This window comes from Chrysochloris asiatica, unplaced genomic scaffold, assembly GCF_000296735.1.
Source record: "Chrysochloris asiatica unplaced genomic scaffold, ChrAsi1.0 scaffold00035, whole genome shotgun sequence".
In the NCBI taxonomy this organism is placed as follows: domain Eukaryota; kingdom Metazoa; phylum Chordata; class Mammalia; order Afrosoricida; family Chrysochloridae; genus Chrysochloris; species Chrysochloris asiatica.
Window position 1 is genome coordinate 5,698,701 of NW_006408553.1, and position 27,459 is coordinate 5,726,159.

The 27,459-nt window shown below is 37.7% G+C and overlaps 2 protein-coding genes across 2 annotated transcripts in view; both read right to left on the reverse strand.

The window, feature by feature from the left end:
• FNTA (farnesyltransferase, CAAX box, alpha) overlaps positions 1-5,722 on the reverse strand; it is a 52,251-nt gene extending 46,529 nt beyond the window's left edge. Inside the window, exon 1 of the mRNA XM_006859912.1 lies at positions 5,502-5,722. Coding sequence (XP_006859974.1) covers positions 5,502-5,704 — 203 coding nt within the window. The 5' untranslated portion in view covers positions 5,705-5,722. The remainder of the gene's footprint in view (positions 1-5,501) is intronic.
• A 15,476-nt stretch (positions 5,723-21,198) lies between these two features.
• The window catches only part of HOOK3 (hook microtubule-tethering protein 3), a 144,797-nt gene continuing 138,536 nt past the window's right edge, over positions 21,199-27,459 (reverse strand). The window contains exons 20-22 of the mRNA XM_006859913.1: positions 26,314-26,418; positions 25,479-25,550; positions 21,199-22,022 (exon numbers count right to left, since the gene is read on the reverse strand). Coding sequence (XP_006859975.1) covers positions 21,882-22,022; positions 25,479-25,550; positions 26,314-26,418 — 318 coding nt within the window. The 3' untranslated portion in view covers positions 21,199-21,881. The remainder of the gene's footprint in view (positions 22,023-25,478; positions 25,551-26,313; positions 26,419-27,459) is intronic.

Genomic DNA, 27,459 nt, shown 5'->3' on the forward strand with positions numbered 1-27,459 from the left:
GAGAAAAGACTGAAGTTGTCAAGGACTTCATTCTTCTTGGATCAACTATCAACACTCAAGGAAGCAGCAATCAAGAGATCAAAGGACGGATTGCATTAGGCAAATCTTCTGCACAAGACCTTTTTCAAATGTTAAAGAGCAAAGAAGTCAGCTTGAGGACTAAGGTGCCCTTGACCCAAGCCATGGTATTTTCAATAACCTCTTATGTATGTGAAAGCTGGACAGCGAATAAGGAAGACCAGAGAAGTGATGCTTTTGAGTTACGGTGTTGGAGGAGAATATTGAAAGTGCCATGGGCTGCCAAAAGAACCAACAGATCCATTTTGGAAGAAGTGCAGCCAGAATGCTCCTTTGAGGCCAAGATGGCCAAATTCCGTCTCTCATACTTCAGACATATTGTGAAGAGGGACCAGTCACTGGAGAAAGATATCATGTCTGGTAAGGAAGGTGGAGGATCAGTAAAAAAGAGGAAGACCCCCAATGAAATGACTTGGCCAAGTGGCAGCATCGATGAACTCAAGCGTGGCAACAGTAGTGAGGCTGGCCCGGATTCGGGCAGTGTTTTGTTCTGCTGTGCATAAGGTCGCTATGGGTCAGTACCAACTCGATGACACCTAACAACAACTTACTAACTGCTGTGGCGTTATAAGATCAACACCACAAGGTCACAGGTTCAAACCCACTAGGTGCTCCTCAGAAACCCAATATAGGGTAGCTATGAGTTGCAATCCACTCGATGGCACTAACAACCACAACAACTTACTAGCTGAAAGGTTGGCAGTTTGAACCCACCCAAATAAAAGCCGGGCAATTTTATTTGTATTTGCTCTCAACTCGAACTTCCCCTTAAGATTTTCCTAGGCTGTTTTTGGAAACCTTATATAGGATTGCTATGAGTCAGAACTAACTCGACGACACTTAAGAACAACAACAACAATGTAATCTTTACAGGAACAGACCACCAGGTCCTTTTGCCTACAGAACCAATGATGTGTTTGAACTCATGGCCTTCTGATGAACAACTGAGCACTTAACCTCATCAAGAATCCTCCCCATAACAGTTGTTGTTGTTAAGTGCAGTCCAGTCGATTCTGACTCATATCGACCCTGTACAGGATTTCCAAGGAGTACCTGGTAAGTTTGAACTGCCAACCTTGTGGTTCAAACCAACCTTGCAGTCCAGTATTTATCCTATAGTGCTACATCAGGATTCTTCCCATAAGATTGCTGTTGTTAAATGCTATCAGTTCTGACTCATAGCGACCCTGTATAGGGTTTCCGAGGAGCAGCTGGTGGGTTTGAACTGAAGATCTTGTGGTCCAGTGCTTATCCTATAGCAACACACCAGAACTCCTAAGAAGCACAGCTTTACTCTAACTTACAGGGTTACCTTGAGTCAGAATCAACTTGAATGCAACAGGCTTCTTTTTTGGTTTGTTGTTAAGCGCCATAAAATTGGTTTCAACTCATACTGACCCTGTGTATGGTGTCCAAGGAGCAGCTGGTGCATTTTGAACTGCTAACCTTGCGGTTAGTAGTCCAGTGCTTTTATCCTACAGCACACCTGGATTCCATGTTAATGCAATCATGGTTGAATGCGCCATAACCAAGTTTTGCCACTCTGCTTTACAAGTAACTTTTGAAATAAAATGAAGACAAAATGAATAATCTTCTCATTTAAAAAAAGTAAGACAATACTTTGAGTGTAAAGTTTTATAAGTGAAAATTTTTTTTTTGCAGCAAGTTTACAATGCTCTCAATTTAGAAATCAATCTAGTTCACTGGTCTAAGACTCTGCTTTCCTTATTAATTCATAAGACTCTTAGCAGTTAGACAACCTTTAAAATTCTTCAATAAAAACTGAGTAAAAATCCACATTTTAAAACCAAAGTAAACACTCTCACGTTTATTGTATCTTAGAAGGATGGTCTGGAGAGTCATTAAGAAAGCAGGTCCTGAATTGGACAACTGCATGAGTTGAAACAGACTAGTTGTGTGACCTTGAGAAAATGACTCAATCTCTTTGGGTATCTGTTTCTTATCTATAAAATGGGGATGATAATATTACTAAGCAACGTTAGAAGTCAATTTTGAATATTAAATAAGATAATAGATGCTAAGTACTGAAACTGTGAATAGTACCTACAAGTACTCAATGAACACTACTTCTCATCAACAATAAAGTAGCACAGTAATAGATGCTTATAGAAATCTCTGAACTGCCCAGTGTGATCAAAGTTGTTTAACCCACTCTTTAACTTCTTATATATATTTTTTTTTCCTTTCACCCCTCCCCCACTTTTTAAAACTTCCCTATTGATCAGGCAGGAGAAAGATGAGGCTTTCTGCTCCTGCAAAGCTCGCTAAAGCTTTGGAAACCTGTTAACAACAATATTGATCAGGAGCACAGGGGGTTCAGAGGATAAGCTCTGGACTGTGAGCCATAAGGTCAAGCAGTTCGAATACACCAGACACTCCAAGGGAGAAAGATGAGGCTTTCTGCTCTGGCAAAGATTTAAAGCTTCAGAAACCCTATACAGGGTCACTATGAATCGGAACCAACTTGATGGCACTTAACAACAAAAACAACTCTACTGATCAACAAGTATCACTGGATTCTCTGGCATCCAGGCAATCCTGAAATTAAGCTCTTAATGTAAGAGGATAAGGTTGAGAAGAATGAGGCAAGCACTAAGGAGTAAGCCAAGGGACACAGGGTGAAGAAACGAAACATTTAGCAATCCGATGATACAGGTTTGAGAGTTTATGAAGCGGCCATGACCACTTTAAATCAGTAAAACATTAACTCCAATAAAAAAATATGGATAGTGATTTGCACTCATTCATAAAATTAGGCAAATAAGTCATCTTTTAATGTATTTACAAGAGCCTTGCAGTGGGTTAAGCATTGGACTGCTAAACAAAAGGTTGGTGGATCAAATCTACCAGCCACTCCTCAGGAGACTACCTACCCCAGTAAAGACTTAAAAGTCTTGGAAACTTTAAGGAGGAGCTCTCTTCTGTCCTAGAAGGTCACTGTGAGTTGGAATCGATTCTACAGCAGCGGGTCTGATTTGGGTTTTAATGTGTTTATAGGAATTCCAGTTACTTGTGCTTTGTGGAAACTATACCTACACCTACACCAAAAGACAGTCATTTTAACAGAACACAGAGATGGTACATAGTTTAAAATAAGGAAAGATGTGCTTCAGTTTACAGCTCACCTTACTTATTTGATCTGTATGATGAGTGAACAGCCCAAGAAGATGGATTCTAAGTAAGAAAGCTACATCAGGATTGGAAGAAGGCTCATTCACAACCTGCAATATGCAGATAACACAACTTTCCTTGTCAAACTAGAAGACTTGAAACACTTACTGATAAAGATCAAAGGCTCTGGTATGAATTACATCTCAACATATAGAAAATAATCTTCACCACTGGACCAATAAGCAACATAATGAAAAAGTAGAAAAAAAATGAAGTTGTCAAGAATTTAATATTACTTGGATCCACAATCAATGCCCAGGGAAACAGCAGTCAAGAAATCAAATGGCACATCGTACTGGGCAAATCTGCTGCAAAAGACTTCTTTAATGTGTTCAGAACAAAACAAAACAAAATTGTTACCTTGTGGACTAAGGTGCACCTGATCCAAGCCAAGAATATTAAAGCTGGACAGTAAATAAGGAAGACTAAAGAACTGATGCCTTTGAATCATGATGTTAAATTAAAATATTAAAGACACATGAACTATCAGAACAACAAACAAATTTGCCCTGGAAGAAGAACAGCCAGAATGCTCCTTAGAAGCAAGAACAGTGAGAGAGACTTCATCTCACTTGCTTTGGGGCATGTTATCAGGAGGCACCAGTGCCTGGAAAAGGACATCAGGCTTGACAAAATGTTGCTGTTGTTGTTAAGGTGCAGTAGAGTCTATTCCAACCCATAGCAACCCTGTATAAGGTTTCCAAGGAGCAGCTGGTGAGCTTGAATCACCAACCTTGCAGTTCAAACGACTTTGCAGTCTGACACATTGGCCCACAGCACCACACCAGGACTCCTTGGCAAAATAGAGCCAGTGAAAAAGAGGAAGCCCCTGAAAGAGATGGGATTGATACAGTGACTGCAGCAATGTGTCAAACATAACAATGATTATCAGGATGGTGCAAGACTAGGAAGTATATTCTTTTGCACACAAGGTTGCTAAGAGTCTGAACCAACTCCATGACACCTAACAACAATGTGTTTACCTAGAATTGCACAACATACGTAAAATGTATGGACTGCTTAATTGTCTTCGCTGGGTGAAATGGAATTAGAGAATAAGCATTACTACCTGAAAGTAAAGATTTGATGAGGGGTTAGAAGCATGGTTGGCAAAAAAGGGGAAAAAGGCAAGAAGGTTCTAGCAGTGTTGTTGTTGTTAGGTGCCACTGAGTCGGTAATGACTCATAGTGACCTTATGTATGAGGCACAATAGGGGAATAAAGTATGTTTCCACCCTTATAACCTAATTCAATGCCAATCTGATATTTGTTAAGTGCCCTCGAGTCAGTTCCCTCATCGGGTTTCCAAGAAGCGGCAGGGAGATTTGAACTGCCGACCTTGTGGTTAGCAGTCCATGCTTATCCTTCAGCACCACATCAGGAAGACTAATATTAGCCAGTTTAAGGGTCTGAAGTGTGGTTAATACGCCAGACTGCAAAGTCGTTTGAATCGCAAGGTCAGCGTTCAAGCTCACCAGTCGCTCCTTGGAAACCCTATACAGGGTCGCTGTGGGTCGGCATCGACTCTACGGCACTTAACAACAACAACAAGGATCTGAAAGGAGCTCTGGTAGTGGTTATAAATCGGACTGCGAACCGCAAGGTCAGTAGTTCTAAACTATCAGCTGTTTCGCGGGAGAAAGATGAGGCTTTCTGCTCCCGTAAAGATTTACAGCCTCGGAAACCCTGTACAGAGTCGCTATGAGTGGGAACCGATTCCACGACACATCACCACCACCACCAGTCTGAAACTAGGCGCGAAAATACTGATGGAATGAAAACATTCAAGTCTCAGAGATCTTGACTAGATCTCTCCATTTCAGAAGAAACCTTACTCTTAATTTTTGTAAGGTAAGCAAAATTGGATCTATTTAAATAATTTCCTCCCTTTTGTACCCAGTCAGATTACTATCAGGGCAGAGCCTGGGAGTAAGGAAGAGAGCGGGAAATTGCTTAAATTTATGAATCATAACATCTAAACAACCTAAGAAAGAATACTGTCCAGTGTCCCGTAGTTTCTACGCTGCTTACTAACCCTGAGAAGGCAGAAAGGCAGGACTGGGTTTCAGCCCCTCCCAGGGCTCTCGGTGAGTGCTGGCCCCCGCCCCGCCGAAAGGGCACCCGAGGGGCCGCGGAAACTTCAGTGTCTCTCGGAGAGGCCGCGCGCTGCGCCCGCGCCCCCGCCCTCTGGGGAAAACCTAAGGCGCGGGGGCCAGGCCACGGGGGCGTTACCTGTACAGGACATAGGTGGGCGAGTCCAGGCTCAGAAACCCGTCGTCCATAGGAGACGCCACCGCTTCTCCGGCCTCGGCCGCCATCCCTTCTTGCTGCTGCTGCTGCTGTGGCGGCGGTGGGTGCGGCTGGGGAGGCGGCTGCTCCGGCTGACCGGGCTCGCTGCCCTGCGCAGCCTCCCCGACCCCCTCGGTAGCCGCCATCTCGCCTGGGTCTGCAGTGGAGGTGGTGGCGAAGGCCCCGCCCCCGTTGCCCCGCCCTTCGCTCCCATCTCCCTTCTCCCATGCGGCGGCCCACTTCCGGCTTCTTGGCTTCCTACCATAGAGATGAGGGCCAGAGAGTCTTGGGCCGGCCGACGAGAACAAGTAGCTGGAGGAAGGAGATCGTGCTACGCTAAGTGAAAACCCCAAGTAACGGAGGCCTCGACCAGCTCTGTATTTCCCATGTTTCATTCCATCTGTCGGCTTTCCAAATGGTTGTAATTGACACTTCGGAATATCTTAGGGCTGTTAGATGCCCCACATAGGAGAGATAGGGATGACCCTTCTATTTGATGAAGTCTTGTTGTTAAGTACCGTCGAGTCGGTTCCGACTCACAGTGACCCTGCACAGGGTTTCCGAGGCTGTAAATCTTTACGGAAGCGGAACACCTTATCTTTCTCCTAAATCTTTACGGGAGCAGAACACCTCGTCTTTCTCCCGCGGAACCGCTGGAAGTTTCGAACCGCTGACCTTGAGGTTGGCTGCCGACTCGTAACCACTACTCTACCAGAGTCCCTGATGAAGGCTTAGTGCGATGCCTAAGTTCAGTTGGCTGACAACTCTAGGATTAGCTGCTCCCATTTCCAGGGAAACTGAACTTCCCATTTGTCCACCTTAAAAATTTAAGGGCCATATGTTCTTGCACGGAGTCCTGGCGTGGCAGTTCAAATACAAATCCTATGAGTCAACAGGGTCGCTATGAGTCAGCCGACTCGGTGGCACTTAACTACAACATGTTCTTGCACATGTTTCCCCACGCTTTGAATGCTAAGAATTCAGTCATCTACTTTTTTTATCTTTAAAATGTTAATTTCTAATTATACAGGTAACGTGTATAGATTATAGGAAAGGAAGACATTTTCTATACGTTTAGAAAGGAACACTACCCTTCCTCTTTTTATTATTTATTTCCAACTTTTTATTGTGAATTGAGTGAAGGTTTACAGAGCAGATCATCAGTTTTACATTCAACAAATCATATACTTTGCTTCATTACATAGTTGCAATCCCTTCCCCATACCGACAGTTAACAGTATTCACCTCTGTTCACTCTATTGCATTCCTCCCTGTGTCTCCAGCTACTTTCATCTTTCCTCTCATAACCTCCCTCTTGTATACTGTCTATCCTGTGTTAAAGTGTCTACTCTCTAGGGCGTGATTAATTTCCCCTTCTCCCACCCCCCATGTAACCATCACAGATTTTTATTGTTTATTAAGAAAATTGTTTCTTGATTTTGTACAACATTGGTCTCAATAATATTTGCTCTTTTGTGACTAATTCTACACACGAGAGTCTTGGTGTGGTACTGTGAAATAACGCACTAGCTGCACGGTCGGTTTGAACCACAAGGTCAGCGGTTCAAATTCACCAGTCGCTCCTTGGAAACCCTATACAGGGTCGCTATGGGTCAGAACCAACTCAATGGCACATAACAATTCTACTCAGCATATTGTCCTCCAGGTTTAACTATGTTGTGAGGTTTTCACAGATTCATCATTATTCTTCAACATTTATAGTATTCCATTGTATGTATGTACCAAAGTTTGGTTAGCCATTCTTCTGTTGTTGGGCATTTAGGTTATCTCCATCTTTTCGATATGTCTCTTGTAGACAGCATATTGAAAGATCTTGTTTTCTTATCCTTTCTGCTCTAATTTCCCCTGCCCCGCTCATTCTGCAACTAATCACACTCATGAAAGCTTGTAAGCCAGCCACTTCATGCTTTTGTAGTCCCCCAATTTTTGATAGCCAATTATCTAAATTTGTTGTCTCTACTAACCCAGTACACTAAGGAAACAAGGTTGTTCCTCAATATGAACAAATCTTCCATTCCCGTTGGAATTTTGAGTCACTGTATTCATAGGCAAACGTCTAGTTTGTCAAATTGTAGCAATTTACACTTGCTTTCAGTATCAAACATCTTCATCCTCCTTGGTTCCAGTTCTGGTCAACTAGCCATCCAAGCTAGGTCAAGTGAGTACTAGCTGCAAGTTTGGGAATTCACACACACCTACCTGCACTTCAGACCAGCTGGCTGCTTCTCTCTGAGCCCTAGCCCCCAGTGACCATGGGGTCAGGAGTTTGTACATCTTCCTCAATTTCAGACCAGCCAGCCCTTTCTCTTGTCTATCTCAAGATCAACAGGTGCCAATGGTATATGGCTAAACTTAGCCCATGTCTTCATGGCTGCATTTTCCCAGATCCATTCACAAGTAGACCTAGGTGGTCACCAGTAAGCCTATTATACTTCTCATGGGTTCCCTTTGAGTTTCAACCCTAGAAAGGGGTTTGCCCTGATGGTCTGACTTTTTCTCCTTGATGCCTTCAAGCAAACAGCTTGATTAAAATTCAAACAGCCAAGCACGGTGACTGTGGAGTTTACATTGTTGTTGTTGTTAAGTGCCTTTACAGGTTGACTCAAAGCAACACTGTAGAGGATTTCCTAGGAGTGGCTGGTGGATTTGAACTGCCAACCTTGCAGTCCAGTGCTTATTTTACAGAGCCACACCAGTATATTATCAGTTTGTTGTGCTTGTTGAGTCTGTTCCTACTCACAGCAACCCTGGCACAGGGTTTCCGAGGAGGGGCTGCTGAGTTTGAACCGCTGAACTTGTGGTTCAAACCAACCCTGAGGTTGAATGCTTATCCTATGGCACTAAAGTGACGTTAGAAAATGGGAAATGTTATGACTTCAGATGTATGATCTTCAAACCAGAAATTTTCCCATTTTTTGAATCCAGAATAATGGCAGCTGTGGTAATTTGGTTTCAAGATTACCACCATCAATACCATCCCCCCTCACATGAGGAAGTCAATGGTCCATTGAGAATTAGAGTGTGGCATTGTCTGGAACCCTTTTGACAAACAAAAGTAATGCTGTGTGGCCTCCTAGGCTAAGTTACAAACTTTGAGGCTTTCGCTGGGGTCTCTTAGAACCTGCTCTGGGGGAAAGGAGCTGCTATGTAATAAATTCATCTACCCTGTTGTGTAAGGAGCTCTGGTGGCATAGTGCCTTATGTGTTGGACTAACAACTGCAAGGTCCTTAGTTCGAGATCACCATCCGCTCTGTGGGAGAAAGATGAGGCTTTCTGTTTCTGTGAAGATTTATAGCCTAGGAAACCCCATACAGACCATGAGTCGGAACTGATTCAATTGCACACAACCACGATCTCCCTGTTGTGTGAAGGGTGACCTGATCAGCCCACAGGTGTTCCATCCCCATTAGTGTGGGTGTGAGATGTTTAAGAGAAGCCTTCAGTTAACTCTAGCCTCAGCCATCATCTGACTGCCACCAAATGAGGGACAGCTGAGTCTGTTTCTAGATCTCTGAGAGAGAACATACTGTTGTTTGAAGTCACTAAGTTTTGGAGATAATTGTACCATAGCAATGAATAACTGGACCAGTAGATTAGGGTATTTAAGGTCTTCAGCTGGGTAATATTTCTATTTGTCAAGTTCTCTGTGTTGTGCCCCATTTGATCACACAAATCTTTGAAGGCAGAAACATTTTTGGTTTAATTTTTGTGATTTAACAACCTTTCTCATTCCTTCTTCTTCATCTCAAAATTAAGTATTTAGACCAAACACTCAATAAATGCTAGACAGTATGTAAATTCATCCATGCTAATGAAGAAATCATTTATCTGATAATAAAATATCAATAAGTTGCTTGATTAAAATAATGAGCATGGGAGGGATGTACTACCATCAGGAAAGTAAGAGTCAGGAGAGGAGTGCATCCTCTGGCCCTGGCATCCTTGCACCATCCCTGCACCGTGAGGCTCCAGGTGAAGACTGATGCCAAGACACGAGGAGAATCTGCAAGAAATGCTGCGTCTACAGAGGCTGAAAGACAACAAGGACCTTTTCCCACAACTGGCACTCTGAATTTGGACTAGACTCAATTGTGAGAGAATTAATGTTTGCTAAAAATAAATCATGTAAAACAAAATAACAGGCACTATTTTAGCTGTGTGCATATGATAGGGGTTCAAAAAGGTTGTGGAAAGTGGAATAGAAAGATAATGGATTTTTTTCACAAACTCGCTGAAGCCCCCTCATACTAGCTTTCTTCATTTGTGCATATTTCACACTTAGGAGCTCTGTAGTCGGTTGTGTTAGGCTGCTAACTAAAAAGTTGGTGGTTCAAACCACGAACTGCTCTGTGGGAAAAAAATGAGGCCATCTGCTCCTGTAAAGATTTAGTCTACTCTACCCTATAGTAACTGCAAAGGCAGTAGTTCAAATCTACCAGTTGTTCTGTGGGAGAAAGAAGACGCTTTCTGCTCCCATAAAAATTTGCAGCATTGGAAACCCTATAGAGGGTCTCTATGAGTTGAAACTGACTTGGTGGCAACCAACCACTAAAGGGTGGCTATTAGTGAGAATCAAATGGTCAACAATGGGTTTTTTACAAAACAGGAAAATGGGTATTTATTGCCTAAGTAACAGTAATGCTTTATATTAAGAAATTAAGTTGCCAAAGAATGCAAATACAGTATCACTGATTCTTGCTGTGATTTTGGTCTTTGGTAAAATTAATCATGCTAACATGATACCACTAAGATATAGGTCATATTTAACTTTTAATCTTAAGAACTTTGATCAACTGACTCACGAAATTAAGTGCTAAGCTAAATCAATACAAAAATCTATCATACGCTACTGAAAAAAAATCTCAAAGAATATTCCTGATTTGGAATAAATCAGTGATGTAATCTTTAAATTGATAGGACATTATGCCAAATGAAGAATCCTGGTGTGGCGATGTAGGAGCAGCAAACCACAAAGCTGGCAGTTCAAACCCACCAGCTGCTCCTTGGAAACCCTATACAGGGTCGCTATGACTTTGAACTGACTAGATGGCACTTAACAACAATGTCAAATAAACACTGTTATACAGTTATGAAAATGTGTGCTTTTCAAAGTTTAATAGCAGAAAAAAAAACAAAATGAAGCTGAATTTTTATACAAGTCTTTATTTACAACTTGTTTAACAACTGTACACTTTTTGCAGCCTTGAAAACATTTTTTGTACTTGAATGGGAAAATATAATTTGACCGAACCTTAACTTTATTCTTCATATACATATACATATATTATATGCATATATATAAACACACACATAAAATTAATACCATAACAAGTTGGTAGTTGCAAAATTAAAATGAGATATCAAAAGGAAATATAACATTTCAAAGAATTAAAAATCCATCTTCTGGTGGTTTCCTAGACTTTCTATTTTTGTGATTTTACTAAAATTTCTTACTGAGATGTTCTAACAAGTCATTTACCTTAGATAAACAGTGAGAAAATCCACCAGTATCAACACATTGCAAATGGCAGGTAAACTCAGCACATAGGTGAAATAATGCTTAGATTCCACTATGTACAATGTTGTTAGATCTGTATTGATTCCATTTGTGCCAAGAAAAATTTTGATGTGGACAACTTTTTTATTATGAAGAATGCATGAAACTGTAAATTCAATAGTCAATCATTAATAAGAACAGACTTAGTAGTATCCTTTTTTGCAAAGGCTGAAATGCAAGGTGGATAACTACAATGTCAAATATCAAACTAATAACAATTCACAGAATACTCTAGAATACTTAAGACATGAATATAAGGCTTTGGAGCCAGTGCTGTAATCAATACAACACCAACTCCAATGTCATAAGGTGTTTTCCAGTTCATCTGGAAAATTTAAACACTATCTGGGGATGGGCGCATGGGGGTTTGGGGGGATGGGGAAAGAACCTCTTTCTAACACCAAACTTTTGCTTCATCAAAATAAGGCAAACCACCAAATTATTAGCTATGTTTGCATTTTACCATTTCATTACACAACCAAAGATTGGGTGTTGCAAATAAATGGTGGGCTAATGTCAAAACATGAAAACTGCAAAACAAGATAAACATTGAAATTATCCTTCTGAGTAGAGAGCATTTTGAATTATACAGAACCTGTAAACAGCAAAGTTAGTGACAGCAATGGCATTTTAGTTCATTTGAATACTAAATAACTAAAGCTATTAAAAAACAATAAAGATAACTATTAAAATATGAAAAGGCCCCAAATCATTGAAATATGTATAGTTATATTTCTGTATTAATACTAAAAATGCCATATCTTATTTCAAGCATACGAAAGATTTCCCCTAGCTAATGTGAGTCTCTGTAAAACATATACTGAATTAGGTCACCAAGAAAAATAATAAAACAAGTTCATATGACAGCATTTACTAATTGGTACGTGAACTATATTAAGAATCGCATATTAACTTGCTTACAATTTGACTTTACTGGATCAAGTCAGTTGCTTTACTGAAAAAATTTAAAAAGAGGAAAGCATCATGATTTCCTAATAGGACAGTTTTAACTACGCACCAAGATGATTCAAGAGAATTATGATTAGTTTCTTATTTTCATTAAAAAATTCAGAGATACATCATTGTTAAGTAACAGCCCAAGTAGATTAATATATATTAAAATAGTTTTCATTAGCTGTAACAGGAAATATTAACTGCACTGGAATAGTAAATGTTTACTGCATACATGAAACTTAATTTGATTAATAATCTAAGTTAATGAAGGCAGGAAGCTATAATGGAGAACAGAAATTATTTGCATCTTGGTGTACCTTTAGGGTGGCTGATGGTTAAATGTGACTTTATAGAGAACTCTTAAAAGAACAGGAGCAAAAATTGTTGGCAATTTTCATTAGATTTAAATGTAATATAAAATTAGAAAATGATGAAGCATAGCAATTTTATTTGAAAATAAATTAAGCATTTATTAGTTCCTGCTTGATAATGCTAGATCACTCTATATGATCAATTAAAAAAAATAGGAGTATGTTAAAAACTGAAGATTCTGAGTAATGCTTTATGAAATGAGTTAAGTATCTCACTTGAAAAATAAAATGCTGATAACCTGCTTTTAAAAAATATTGAAAACTAGCTTAAGAGAATCAACTTTTGATTTTTCCAAGGTCTTTAAAAAGGGTTATTATTAATTTCTATAAGAAAAATAGCTTTCTTCAACTATGGTGGCAAGATCAAAGAACTGTAAGTGCCTTGATTTTTTCCTTATTTTCTAGAAGAGCGTAACCGCATTGTCAAACAGCGTGTTCTCATTGGTGGAAAGTTCTGTATCTGTTTTATACGCAGTAGGCTAACCATATTCACATATGGTTATTGAGCACTGGAAATTTGGCTAGTCAGACCAATGAATTGGATTTTTACTTTGATTGAATGTTAATTAAATGTCAATTGCCACATGTGTAGCTAGTGGCTTTTGAAATGGACAACATAGGGCTGGGATCTCCTTTTGTCCAGAATAACAGGAAGCTAACAGGAAGATTGGGAGTTCCAGGGTAGTGGAAACGGTTAATATTCACAGTGGCTAACTGAAAGGCGGAAGGTTTGAGTCCATCCACAAATACCTTAGAAGAATGGCTTGATGGTCTTCTTCCAAAAAAAAACAGGAACTAGAAACCTTATGGAGTCTAGTTCTACTCTGTCACACACAGGGATGTCATAAGTCAGAAAGTTGATTTGATGGTAACTGGTAATGGAAGAGGGTCTTAACCCCGAAGCCTAGACCCAATTCTCTTTGAGCTTTTAATTTCATTCAACAATTATTGGAAGATACCAAAAACATATGTGTTTTGTCCTGAAGTGTGTGTATGCATCCATGCATGTATATGGTGGTGGTTGTGTGCCATGGAGTCAGTTCTGACTCATAGCAACTCTATATGTATAGTGTTTCTGAGGCTGTCAATCTTTACAGGAGCAGAAAGCCTCATCTTTCTCATTGTGGAACAGTTGGTAGATTTGAACTGCTGACCAGTTAAGAGCCCAACTCGTAACCTAGAACGGTACCAGGGCTTCGTGCATGTGTCTGAGTAATCATGTAATTTTACTTTGGGAGCATGAAACAGTTCTCTGCCTTAATGGTGAGTGTTTACAGTTCTCCACTTCAGTGTTGCTCTCTTCTAGGTGACCTTGCTAAGCAGTTGCTGCTGCTGCTGTCTGTGCTGTCAAGCTGGTTTGGACTCATAGCTACCCTGTATAGTTTCTGAGGTGGTAAATTTTTATGGGAGCAGAGAGCCTCATCTTTCTCTTGTGGCAGCTGGTAGATTTGAACTTCTGACTTGCAGTTAGCAGCCCAAGGTAATCCACTATGCCTAAGCAAAGCTGTTTCTTTGTACTGTCAAGGTGATTTCAACTCACAGAGACCCTGCATCTGGTTTCTGAGGAGTGGCTGGTGGGTTTGAATTGCTGACCTTGAGGTTTAACAGTCCAGTACTTATTCCAGTGCCACACCAGGTTTCCCTAAGCAAAATGGTAGTGGTGGTGTGCTGTGGAGTCGGTTCCAACTCATAGGGACCCTGTGCAAAGTTTCTAAGGCTGTAAATCTTTACGGGAGCAGAAAGCTTCATCTTTCTCCCACAGAACAGCTGGTAGTTTCGAACTTCTGACTTTGAGGTTAGCAACCCAATTTGTAACCACTACGTTACCAGAGCACCTTCCCTAAGCAAAGTAGATGGTAATGCATTTTTCACATTTTAAGACCCTTTTTCTCATCTAAAAACAAAAACAAAACGAAACAAAACTAAGAGAATGTTCTCGTAAGTAAATCTCTCTGTTCTTTGGCAGTAACCATGTGTGTCAACATTTATGTAATAATAAATCTCTCAGTCCTTCTTGACTATGCTTCGAATACTAATATATTCAAGCTACAAAATGGAAGAATCCTGGCCCCTAAAAATCCCCCTTGATAGAACTTGCTGTGTATGAACTTAACGGTCACATTCATAAAGCCTATCTGTTTATAGTAGAACTAAGAATATTTTTGTAGCATTCTGCCAGATTTAGTATCTGCTTTTTTATCACCTATCCCCTACCATTTTCCAGATATCCTCATTTCCCAGCTCCTGGGACTTGGCTTTCAGGTATGTGCAATAATGATAAAACAATTAAAGGTAGGAAGTTTGCCAAGTTGTATTTTAGGAGACAAGCAAATCAAAAGTCAGAACATCTTCTAACTGATCAGAAGATAGTTTTATTTTTAAAACTAAAACTCCAAAACCCAAAAAGCTTCCTGGGTCTGACTTCATGACCATTATATTGTAAAATATTCCTAATAATGTGGCATCAAAAAACAATCAATGTCCAGTAGCATTAACTCAGCTTCAAATAGATTTCTAGACTTAGAACTTCAGACTCCCGAATCAGAAAATTCAGGAAGAGAAAAAACCCCATTTATTTGGGCAACCTTGTTTCTTAGTAAATGTCCTAAAATAAAGGATGGAATCCAGGTAGAAATGATATTAATAGAAAATAAAACAGAAAAAGTAGAGAGTGAAAATAATTATTTAGTATTAGTAAAGTGCTTTGAATCTTGCAGTAAAGTATAAATAAGACATAAATGATTAAAATAGTAAATAATAGGAAGACATTTTCATCTCTAATAGTGGCACACATAAAATAAACACTATAGCACATATGTAATGTAATCACTGCCCATATGTTGATAAATACTGAAGAATAAACACATACATGTCCCTTTTACTAATTTTACATATAACTGATTATTTTCCTTCATCAATTTATAGAGATTTCTAAAGACCTTCTTAGAAGTTTCTCATATATATTAAAGCCTCAGTATGCTTTGGCAGTTTTCTTTTTCTCAATTTGAGGTTGTAGTTCACATACGTATATGTAGTTCCTCCTTTAAGCTCTTGTTAAATGCTGTCAGGTTGGTTTCTCTTCATAACCACCCTATATAGGGTCTCTGAGACTTCAAATCTTTGCAGAAGCAGAACGCCTCATCTTTCTCCTGAGGAGTGGCTGGTGGGCTCAAACCACCAACCTTATGGTTCACAGTCCAGTGCTTATCCTATGGAGCCACTAAGTAGGTATAATTCAGGATACTTGATAGGCCCATGAGCCTAAGATTTTGAGGCTGTGGACACCTCTAATGATTTTGTTTTCAGACCTCAATTTACAGCCTGGTGGTAATGTTTCAGGCACATAAAAGTTCTCCTTCAAAATACTTTAAAATGTCTACTTTTGCCTTCACTGTTAAATGAAACTGTATGTGGGCCCACTATGTGTAATCTGTTGTTGTTAAATGTCATTGAGTAGGTTCCAACTCATAGTGACCCTGTATAGGGTTTCCAAGGATTGGCTGGTGGGTTTGAACTGCTGACCTTGTGGTTAGCAGTCCAGGACTTATCCTTCATCGCCATACCAGGGCACTGTAGTTGCTGTTAAATGTTGTCGAGTCAGTTCCGACCCATAGTGACCTGTATAGGGTTTCCAAGGAGTGGCTGGTGGGTTTGAACCGCCAACCTTGCAGTTCAAACTGACCTTGCGGTCCAGCGCCTTATCCTGCAGTGCCACACCAGGACTCTATACCAGGGCTTTAGGGCGACATAAAATTTAGCTTATGATGGATTTGTAAACTAGATGAAGTGGCAGATCTAATCAACTACTAGGAAGTTGCTTGTGATTTATAGCTATGACAAATATCTTTTCATCTCATGTCATCATGGGATCCTTAAGGGTTTAAAATTACTACTTCAAATTTGGTAACTAGTTAACGTTCTCAAAATGAAAACAGATGCTTTTCCCTCCACTAATAAATATAAGCAGTTAATAATGTGTACCTAGCTAATGCCTAATGAAAGGAAGAACAATTTGAAAATAAATTGTCTCTTTTATTAACTGAGGGTGCAATAAAGACAGAAACTATTACCTTTTAGGCACATATGTTAAAAAGCATGTGTTTTAATTTATTGAATCCTGCTATATGTCTAGATATGTTTATACTTAAGCCATTTCTTATCCTGATAATCCATTCTACTCTTTAGGAATGGATTTCTCACAACCTTCTGTTACTTCTTTAGATTTCTAGCCTCACTTTACATCATACAAAGCTCATCTTACAGAATATATAGTTGGAAACTATAAATGAACAGAAAAAGAATGATGAAAAACATCAAGTGATTCCTGACATGTAATTGTTAGGAAACATTTATGAATACCCCAGTCACCAACACTGATATACATGTCATAATTAGGCTCAAGAGTCTGTTTCTTAAGTATACTATTATCTCTTTCTTAACATTTTAATGTAATACGAGGAATCCAAAGATGTTCCTTTTTCAAGACAACATTAAATGTAAATTTTGCAAGTTTCTGAATTCATCAAGACAATACACATGAATTAGACTGACAAAGCAAAAACTAAGTACACTGCCATTGAGTTGATTCTAACTCCTAACAACCCTAGAGAACCGAGTAGAGCTGTCCTGTGGGGTTTCCTAGGCTGTCAATCTTTATGAAAGCAGGCTGCCTCAGTTTTCTCCCATGAGGCGGCTGGTGGTTTCAAAGTGAGCAGTTTAACCACTATACCATCAATGTTCCTTAGTTGATAAAAGGCTATTTAAAAAAAAAAAAAAAATCAGTATATACTTCCCAACAAACAGAAATGATTTTAAAAAGATGTATGCTATCACATTTGTGCTATCCTTCAGTTTATAAAAAGGAAGCTAAATAAGTAATATTTCTATAGTCTTGGGGAGTGGGTAAGGGTAGAAATGATTTTTGTTGTTAACATATTGTTTGTTTTTTTAAATTGCTAAAAACTGAACAGTACTTACTGCAAAACAAGAACAATTTTGTGCTGAAATTGAACCAAAAAAATCTTGAAAATTTCTAATAAATGTAACATACACCAATTACTATTCAAAATGCTTTACAGAAAGTAAAAAGTTGGATGGCAGATACATTGAGAATACCCTTCCTCACATTAAAAAAAACTTTATGATATAAAATATTCAGATTCTTACAGCTATAAAGAATAAACTATGAGACCTCCTTTCAAATGCAATAAAACTAGGTTGAACCGTTATAAAAATAAGCTACCTTTTTGAGAGCTGGGACAAGAAAGAGATGATCTTTTTAGAATGGAAAATTCTTAATTTTAAAAAAGAATAAAGATGCTAAAATAATTTTCAAAGATTTTCCCATTTGATTTTGTTCAATATATTCTCTTATCCGATTGTAAGATAAAATGTAGGCTTCACTGAGAAGAAGTATAATGCTACATCAGTTCAATAGTCATTTCTAGGCAAAAATATAAAGATAAAAATTTTTTTAAAGTTCCTCCAAAGTTTTTTGTCTTAGTGTTATTTTGTCCTTAGCAACAAGAAGGATGCCACTTTAAGATCGTACATGTTTATATCTACATGGCTATAAGCTAGTTAGGTTTTTACTAGCTGTGGGTTGTGGATGTCATTTTTTGGTAAATTTTCAGCTGGGAAGAAATGGACCAATTCTGGAGTTTGAATCTGGGTAACTGGATATTAAATGCACAGAGTTAAAAGAATTTTAAAAAAATAGATATTTGTTTCAAGATAATCTCCTGTTAAAATAAAAATGTCCAAGTTTTTAGCATAGTGTTATTACAATAGTAGATGAAATGCTTGTCTGAGGTACTGATGTTTCTTATTATTATTTAGTTAGAAATGCAAATAAAATAGCTCAAATGTTAAATTCATCTTTTTAAAAATCTAACTGTTTAGTTAAAAATCACTGCTGATATATTTTCATAGCATGGATTTTCATTGATTTGTAAGGACTAATGAAATATGCAGACTGATATTTCTGAGTTTTTGTTATATAACAAAACAATAATACCTCAACAACATTAGACTATATTATCCTTATTATAATCTGATTATCCCACTAAGCCAATTTTATTTAAGAGGCTGGGGATAGCCAACATAAATATTTCAATCTTGATCTATTTTTGAACATAGGTTCTTTATTTATGGACTTTTCTTGTTTATTATTAAGCAATTAGACAAATGGTAAAAAGATACCAATTTTAAAAAAGTTCTTTTGAAGTATGTACAAATGCCTTATATATTATCCTTTTAGATTTGTAAACTATTATGTTTGCTGGTTTCTTTTTCCCCAATTCAAGCTTCTTAAATACACACTGCAGAATATAAATGTTATACTTTAACATTCTTTAGTTATAAATTTTATTACCCTGGCTAGAATGAAAACAGCTAATGCTTTTTGTGTATAAGAATTCGGACACATAGTCGAATAAGTAATGCTTATTCCGGTGTGGATGCAATGACCAGTGCCACAGTACCATCAAACTGTGACCTCATATATACAAGAGTGCTTTAAAAAGTTCATGGACAAATGGAATAAAAAAACAATAGAATTTTCCCATGAGCTTTTGGAATCTTCCTTGTATGAAGAGTCTAAGAAAATAAAAGTTCTGTCTTTTAACTTCCATATAGTCCATGCATTGTAGAACCTCCTATGAAATTTGTAATCATTATTGGAACCCTGGTGGTTACAATGATTAAACAATTGACTGCTCACCAAAATGTTGATGGTTTGAATCCACCAGCCACAACGCAGGAGAAGAGACCTGATAACCTGCTCTGTGAAAACAACAGCCTAGGAAACCAGAGTGGGCAGCTGTATTCTGTCCTATATGGTCGCTATGACTCACGGCACACAGTAACTGGAGAAACACAAAGATCATAAATCTGGTCCAAAGCTGAACAAAGGAAATAGGGCTGTCCCTGTTACAGTTACGTTTCACGCTTGGCTTTCTGACAACAAAGTATATACTCAGCTGCTGCTTCTTACAAAAAAATCCCTCATTTAAAAAAAAAAAAAAAAAATTAGAATTTTTAGAAATATAATTTCTTCTAAGAAATGATATAATAAGGAGAATGAAAGTTATATATGAAAACACAAAAATAGCATGTAACCGATGCTGAAGGAAAATGAAAAAGAATATCTTCTAAATGCTTGGTATCTTTCCAACCCTTTGAGAGAACTCGATTGGGTAGGTATGTCGGTGGGTAGGAACCAGGATAGGGGCAGTAAACAGAAATGAAAACTTCTTATTTCGTAGAATATAAGCCCACTAACAGAATCGGGCAGTGTTTCATTCTGCTGTGCATAAAGTCGCTATGAGTTGATACCGACTCGATGGCACCTAACAACAACAACAAATAGTTCACAAACACTTTTATTTTCATTCACCTTAATCTGTGGGTATAATTTCCCAATAATTTAAGTTTGATCAAGATTAGTGTTCAGACTTATTTTAAGATAGTCAGATTCTTAGATTATTTATTAAATAAATGAGGGTAATTACAATTTTAAATAAATACTTTAACCCTTCTTGTCAAAACTTTCTGTTGATTAGGTTTGACTGGCTTCCTGAGCCCCCCTGATGCTATCTTCTCATGTGACTTTCTATATACTACTAACACTTACTGTTTTATGGCCTTATCATATATTCTTATTGTGATCAGACTTCTGTGATTCATGTAAAGAAAAGACAGCACAATACATGGAACCACTTTTGTGTTTACTCCAAAACCTTTCTAGCATTGTGTTTGAGAAAAAATGAAAGCATTATTAATATTTAGGCTAACTGTTCTTAATAAAAAATAAGGACTCAAATCAAATGATACAGTTTTTGAAAATTCTTAATCACCTTTAGCTTGGTTTAACATTACTTATTTGCAGTTTTTAAACAAAACTAACTATAACCTGAACTTCCAAACAGCAAGTATATGACATAAAATCCTCTTACTAAGTGACCTAACTTTAAAAAACAAAACAAAACAACCTAATTTTAAGAACTTTTTTCTTTTACAAAATAGTCTATGGTGCAAGAAAATGATTGAAGGAAAACATATGATATTTTGGGATTGAATACTTAAGCCAATATGGAAAATTAAGTAGAAGGCATTTCATTTTCCAATGAAAGATAGTTTGCATTTATATAGCACCTTACATAGTCAAAGTGCTTTACAATCATTGACAGCCATTTATCAACTTGTTTGTGTGTGTGTGTATAATTTACAATCTGTCAACAAATATAAGCACTTTTGAGGCAATGAAATTACCCAAGAAGCTATTCAGTAACAAACTGAGGGACTAATATAGAATTAAGAAAAAATGTAAAAGTGATCTGTCATAAAATATCACATACCAGAAGTCACTTACTTATTTATCTTAATGACTGATATTAGGAAGTTAAATATTAGGAAATACTTAGAAAACAAAAGGGTTTACATAAAAGAATAAGTAAAGCAAATGAGGCACAAGTCAATAAAGAAACTGCCCAGAAGGTAAGGCTACCCATTACTTGTAAATATATGAAAAATAAATCTTTAGGTGTGGAGGGCAACAAAACTATATATGTCATAAACATTGCTAGACTTTGATACTCAGTTACTGTGATTTTTCCAAAGCAAAAAAAAAAAAAAAAAAATTTAATGCACTGCCTGATTTTTTTTCTTCTATAATTTCTCCCAAATAACATCACCAATGCATTCACTTCTGCCAGCAAACAATATCGCAGGAAATAATGAAATTCTATGAATTTATGTTTTAAAAATAGTTTTCAAATCTTTGGACAAATTTAAGTTCCTATAAAATAATATGAAAACTATTTTTTTCCCCTCTAAATAATCTTATCAGGTGCCTTATGTAACATTTGTTAGCACCTCTGCCAATGTATTTACGTCTTTGCAAAAAGTGCACTTTTTCAACCATTTTATACAGTAAGTATGCAAGTTACTTGAAGTGCATGTGGAAAACAATTTAAAACACCGATTAATACATCATAAAAAGATTAATTCCCTTTAAACAAAGACATTCTTATAAAGCATGGTAACACCGAGGCACAATTAACAATATAAATTGTATATCAATTATTGGCAGAAAATTTAATTCATTACAAAGCCTACATCATTGGGGAAAAGGGCATTTTCATACAAAGAAAAGTATTACACTATTATACAACACTGTTAACTGGGCATTAAAAAATTTTGGCACATTAAAAGGAACTTAAAGGACTACAAAATAAAGGACAGAGAAACTAAAACACAGATACAGGAGAGAGAGAGAAAGTCCTAAAATCAAAAACAACTAAGTATTAACATACAATGAAGACAAAACATAAGCTGGCTGAATTTCCTGAAATGTTGTTATCTGTAACAGAAGTATGTTTTGATGCAGGTTGTTCTGTATTTCTAACGGCAAGACTTCTCTACCTTGCTGTGGCTGGTTGAACATGGCCTGGGTAAGATCTTCTTGAGCTGGTGGCTTGTCTTTGCCTAGCCAGAAAGGACTGCCCTGAACCTGTACTAGCAAGTCTATCTTCAGCTGCCTTTTTATGCAGAGTCATTCCCTGTAACAGAAAAAACTCATCAGTGAAAACAGCAGTATACAATCTCACAAAAGAAAATTGCGCCATGTACAATTTGTTACTTTGCTTCAAAAGGTACACTTAGGATTATTAATTCTTGTCATTATAGAACAAAGCCATAACTTAAAGAGGCAGTAAGTCAGCAATTGGGTTATAAATCTTCCTTTGGAAAAAGTAAGCCTTAATTTTCTGAATTTACAATAATCAAAACAATAGATAAAGTAGACAGATTTTTTTTTTTTCATAACACAGCCATATTTGATCATACTTTCCTTCCAAATCAAATGTATAGTGATTTTCCAAGAGAAAAAGTGTAGTTGATGAGTGGTAGTTGATTCACAGGGTGTTTTAGAAATCACAGGGTTTTTTTGGAACAGAAAACCACAAATTCACTTATTGTTTCTTAAGGTGCAAAAGCCACACCAAGTATAATACATACCCCATGCTGTTTTTCCCTTTACTTATGGCACACCTGTATTCTCAAACAAATTAAGCAAAGTTCCTGGAGGCCCATAAGAGAGGGACCAAACAAGATGCAGAGATATGTGGTCTTTCTTGACAGTAGAAGACCAAGTACTTACTAGCTTACGAGGGTGAGGAGCCAAAACTGCTGGGCCTAAAGTACCTTACCCCAAACCCAGTGTCATCAAGTCAATTCAGACTCATAGCAGCCCCTCAGGACAGAGAAGAACTGCTTCTTAGGGGTTCTGAGACTGTAAATCTCTACAGGACCAGACGGCCTCATCTTTCTCCCTTGGAGTGGATTTTAACCACTGACTTTGCAGTTACCAGGCCAATCCTTAACTTACTGTGTCATCAAGGCTCCCTAGAGTCAGGAGGGAGGAAACCTCAAGTTGCCCCCTGAATTTATGAGGAATAATCACAAAGACAAGGAGCTGTGGTAGAGTAGTGGTTACGAATCGGGCTGTGAACCTTAAGGTCAGCGGTTCGAAACTACCAGCTGCTCCGCGGGAGAAAGATGAGGCTTTCTACTCCCGTAATGATTTACACCCTCGGAAACCCTGTACAGGGTCGCTATGGGTCGGAACCGACTCGACGGCACTTAACAACAACAACAACAATCACAAAGACAGTAATGATGGAATAAAAGTCAACTCTGAGTAGAATGGATCCTGGTATGGTGTTATAGGATAAGCAATGGAATACAAAGGTGGTTTGAACCACAAGGTTGGTGGTTCAAACTCACTGGCCACAACTCGGAAATCCTATGCAGGGGTGCTAAGAGTTGGAACTAACTCAACGGCTTTAACAACAACTGAGCAGATAAGAAAAAAAAAAACTCTTTTCAGGACTCTTTTAATAAAACCAGTGGAGACCCCTAGCCAAAGAAACAACTGCTGTTTAACCTGACAAACAACTGGCTACAACTGCTACTTAATCTGGCAAACAATTGACAAGAGAATGAGGAAGTTAACAACTGAGAGAAATAAGCAATAGGAGACAAAGGGATAGTCAAGAAAGACCAAATTTAAAAAAAAAAAAAGGACTAAATTTTATAAATAGTGGCACAGTTTTCCCGGAAAGAAATGTTCAGTGCACAGAAGACAGTAGATTGAAGGATAAATCTTCCTACTGCGAGTTAGCTTTTAGGAAAAACATGGTCATGGCTTGCATTTTCAGTATCGTTTCACTTTACCATATAATCTAAATAAACAACATTTCTCCATTTTCCCAATGAGAAAATCCAGAACATGTTTTCACTCAATTTGAAATCTACACATTTAGAGGTTTGAATAAAACAGATAAATAATCTTTAGCTTACTAATTTAGTTATACATGTTATTGTTATTGTTAAGTGCTATTGAGCTGGTTCTGACTCATAGCGGCCCTATATAGGGTTTCTGAGGATTTAAATCTTCTTGGGAGCAGAAAGCCTTATCTTTCTCCCACAGAGCGGCTGACAGGCTTGACCATAGACCTTGTGGTTCACAGTCCAGTGCTTATTGTATGGAGCCACCACTATATATATAGATATACATACATACACACTATATATATATATATACACACACACACATAATCATTTTATATAAAATATTAACATATTTAACATATACTAGACTTTCACATATCAAGCAATTGATTCAAATTCTTTAGTCTTTGAAGAACTTAGAATCACTATTGTCACCAGGGTTAACTAAGAGATCCAACACCTTTTTCACTTTCGTTTAAGTTGTTTGAGATGCAGGACTTTGTGAATGGAAACACGATGATGTTACTTGTTACCTTATTTGAATATAACTTGAGTGCACTTATAGTTATTCCTTCACTTTCTGGACAGTTGAAAATTAGGAGGACTGTTTAGTATCATTTGCCAGAGTAAATAAATTTGGATGCATAAAGAAACACAATAGAATGAAGTCATTAAAATCAATCAAGAAGATGAAATAAAGTGGATTAAAAATTAAAGAAATGAAAGAGGATTTAAGTGCAGCCCTCCAACCAAGATTGCTCATGGTAAATATTATTCAGGAGGACAAGGAAGAAGCATAATAGTTGGAATCGTGTCTAATTCCCAGAGAACTTCTTTAAACACATAGCTTTAGCCAAATCAGCTATAAATATGAACATGGCACAGGAAATTTATGAATTTCTGACAAAGATCTAATCACATTTTTAGGAGGCTTGGGACAATAACCTTGAAGAGCCAGTTTCAATTTTAACTGTATAAAAGGAACAATGATATTGTGTCAAAAGCAAAACTACAGGGTTAGAGGGGGATACTGAAAGGAATTTGATCCAGCTTCCTGTCACAGACAAGTAGCACTCTAATAAGGTAGAAAAAGTGGTGTTGCTGGAAAGAACAAAAAAGACAAGAAAGTCTAAGAAAAAAGATAAACAAGAAGGTACAGCAGTCTTCAAAATCTCATTATCATAACTAGAAAATCTAAATGAAGCCTAGAATCTTGGTAAGCATTAGCTTTAGCAAAAACTTCAAATATATTTTCACTGAAATATATTTAACTTTTTTTTCTGTTGGACTAATTCATTTGAAAACCTTTAGGTGTTCAGAGTTTGACACTACCAACATTTTCCAAATCCTGTGAGGTGGTTAAAACTTCTCAGTGCAAATAACCCTCCTGCAAAGGACACTGAAACAGCCCCATAAACAAAAGCTCCCACACCTGTGTTTAGGTAATACTAATGCCTCTCTCCCATGGGATATACAGCTCTGATGGGCAGAAATAAACTAACACTTATTTTTCAACACACCAAAAAATGATGTTTTCAAAGTGGTTGTTCTCAGATCTGTGTTTAACCCTAAGATCAGCATTAAGGTTGGTTAGTGTGTGTTAAGACAGCAATTGCTTCCAGATTCATTTGGTAGAATTATTTCTACACTAAGGGAAATATAATACACATGACATACATAGTCCATCAAATTTTGCAATCTGTTTGGAAGTGCAGTTTTCTTACCATATTATACCAGGCACTAACAATGTATTTCTCCTCCATCTCTCTTTGACTCTTGGTTTTCTCAAATTCTTTCTAAAAAACAAGCACATGTAAATAAAACAATTAAATATTTGTATAGACTGCAAACTCGTTTGAACTGCAAGGTCAGTGGTTCAAGTTCACCAGCTGCTCCTTGGAAATCCTATACAGGGCCGCTATGGGTCGGAATCAACTCGACAGCACTTAATAACAACAACAACAACAACAACAACAACGATACTTACAATCCACTGTTAAAATGCATGGATGTGTGAGAAATCCTCAAAATGGTTCATCTTCAGAAATAAAGAGTGCAAGACATTGCTAGACCAGACATATGTTATTGATTCACACCCAGGGATATGTGAGCAGGATGAATTGGGGCAAGAAGGATAAGAAATCTGTTCTAGGACTAAGAACTTTAAAATAAGAATATACCCATCAAGGAAATAGGGGAAATTCACCAGGAAAGGAGGAAATTAAAATGAGAATGCTCCCAGTAAACTAGTAGGTGATGTCTGGACAGACAGTACCCATTAAAAGTGGAACTGGAGGAGGGGCTTTTTCGAAACAGGGGAATAAAATTGTTTGTGGATTGGCCATGCCTTGCATCTACCTATGTCTACTGGGTTGGGTGCCCGATTTTGCAAAATTGAATTTAAAAAACCTCACTCTCGCTAAAATAAGAACAGATTGGATTAGTTAAGCATTTGTCAATATCCACAATGATTCTCACAGATGTAATTGTACAATATAGGAAAGTTACTAATAAAGTAAATACTCAAAAAACAATTAATCATATAGTATAGGAAACTACCTCTAATGAATAGAACTGTCGATCCCGTTCTTGGAGTTGATTTTTAAGAGCTTGTATTTCTGGTGCCGCTCCTTGATTCTGTTTGGGATCTAAAGTACGGATAACCTGCAAAAAGTAATAATGAAAAAATATAACTCTGGAATTTAAAGAATATAAAACATTGAAGGTGCTATTATTAAATAAAAAATCAAAGATAAACATTACGAGATTCAAAGGCTATCTTCCAAGAAAACTTTGAAATGCTATTCTACTGTTGAAACATCTAAATTTTATAATACAATCAATCATAATAAATATTTCTGTTGCTGTTGTTAGATGCCATCAAGTCAGTACCGACTCATAGCAACCTTATACACAAAAGACTGAAACACTGCCCGGTCCTGGGCCAACCTCACAATTATTGCCATGCTTGATCCCATTGATACTGCAACTTTGCCAATCCATATCACTGGGGTCTTCCTCTTTTTTTCTGACCCTCCACTCTACCAAACATGATACCTTTCTCCAGTGACTGGTCTCTCCTGATAATATGTCCCAAGTATGAGAGATGAAGTTTGGCTATCCTGGCCTCTAAGGTGCACTCTGGCTGCACTAATTCAGACATGTATCTGTTTGTTGTTTTGGCAGCCCATGGCACTTTCAATATTCTCCTCCAACACCATAACTCAAATGCATCAATTCTTCTATGGTCATCCATATTCACTGCCCAGCTTTTACATGCATATGAGGTTACTGAAAATACCACAGCTTGGGTCAGAGGCACCTCAGTCCTCAGACTGACATCTTTGCTCTTTAACACTTTAAAAAGGTCTTGTGCAGCAGATTTTCCTAAGGCAATACATCATTTGATCTCTTGACTGCTGCTTCCTTGAATGTTGATGGTTGATCCAAGAAAAATGAAGTCCTTGACAACTTCAGTCTTTTCTCCATTGATAAGAATGTTGTTTATTAACCCAGTGGTGAAGATTTTTGTTTTCACTACACTGAAATGCAGTTCATACCGAAGGCTATGGTCTTTGATCTTCATCAGTACATATTTTAAGTCCTCATCACTTTCAGCAAGCAAGGTTGTATCATCTGCATATTGCAGGTTGTTAATGAGTCTTTCTCCAATCCTGATGCCATGTTTTTCTTCATATAACCCAG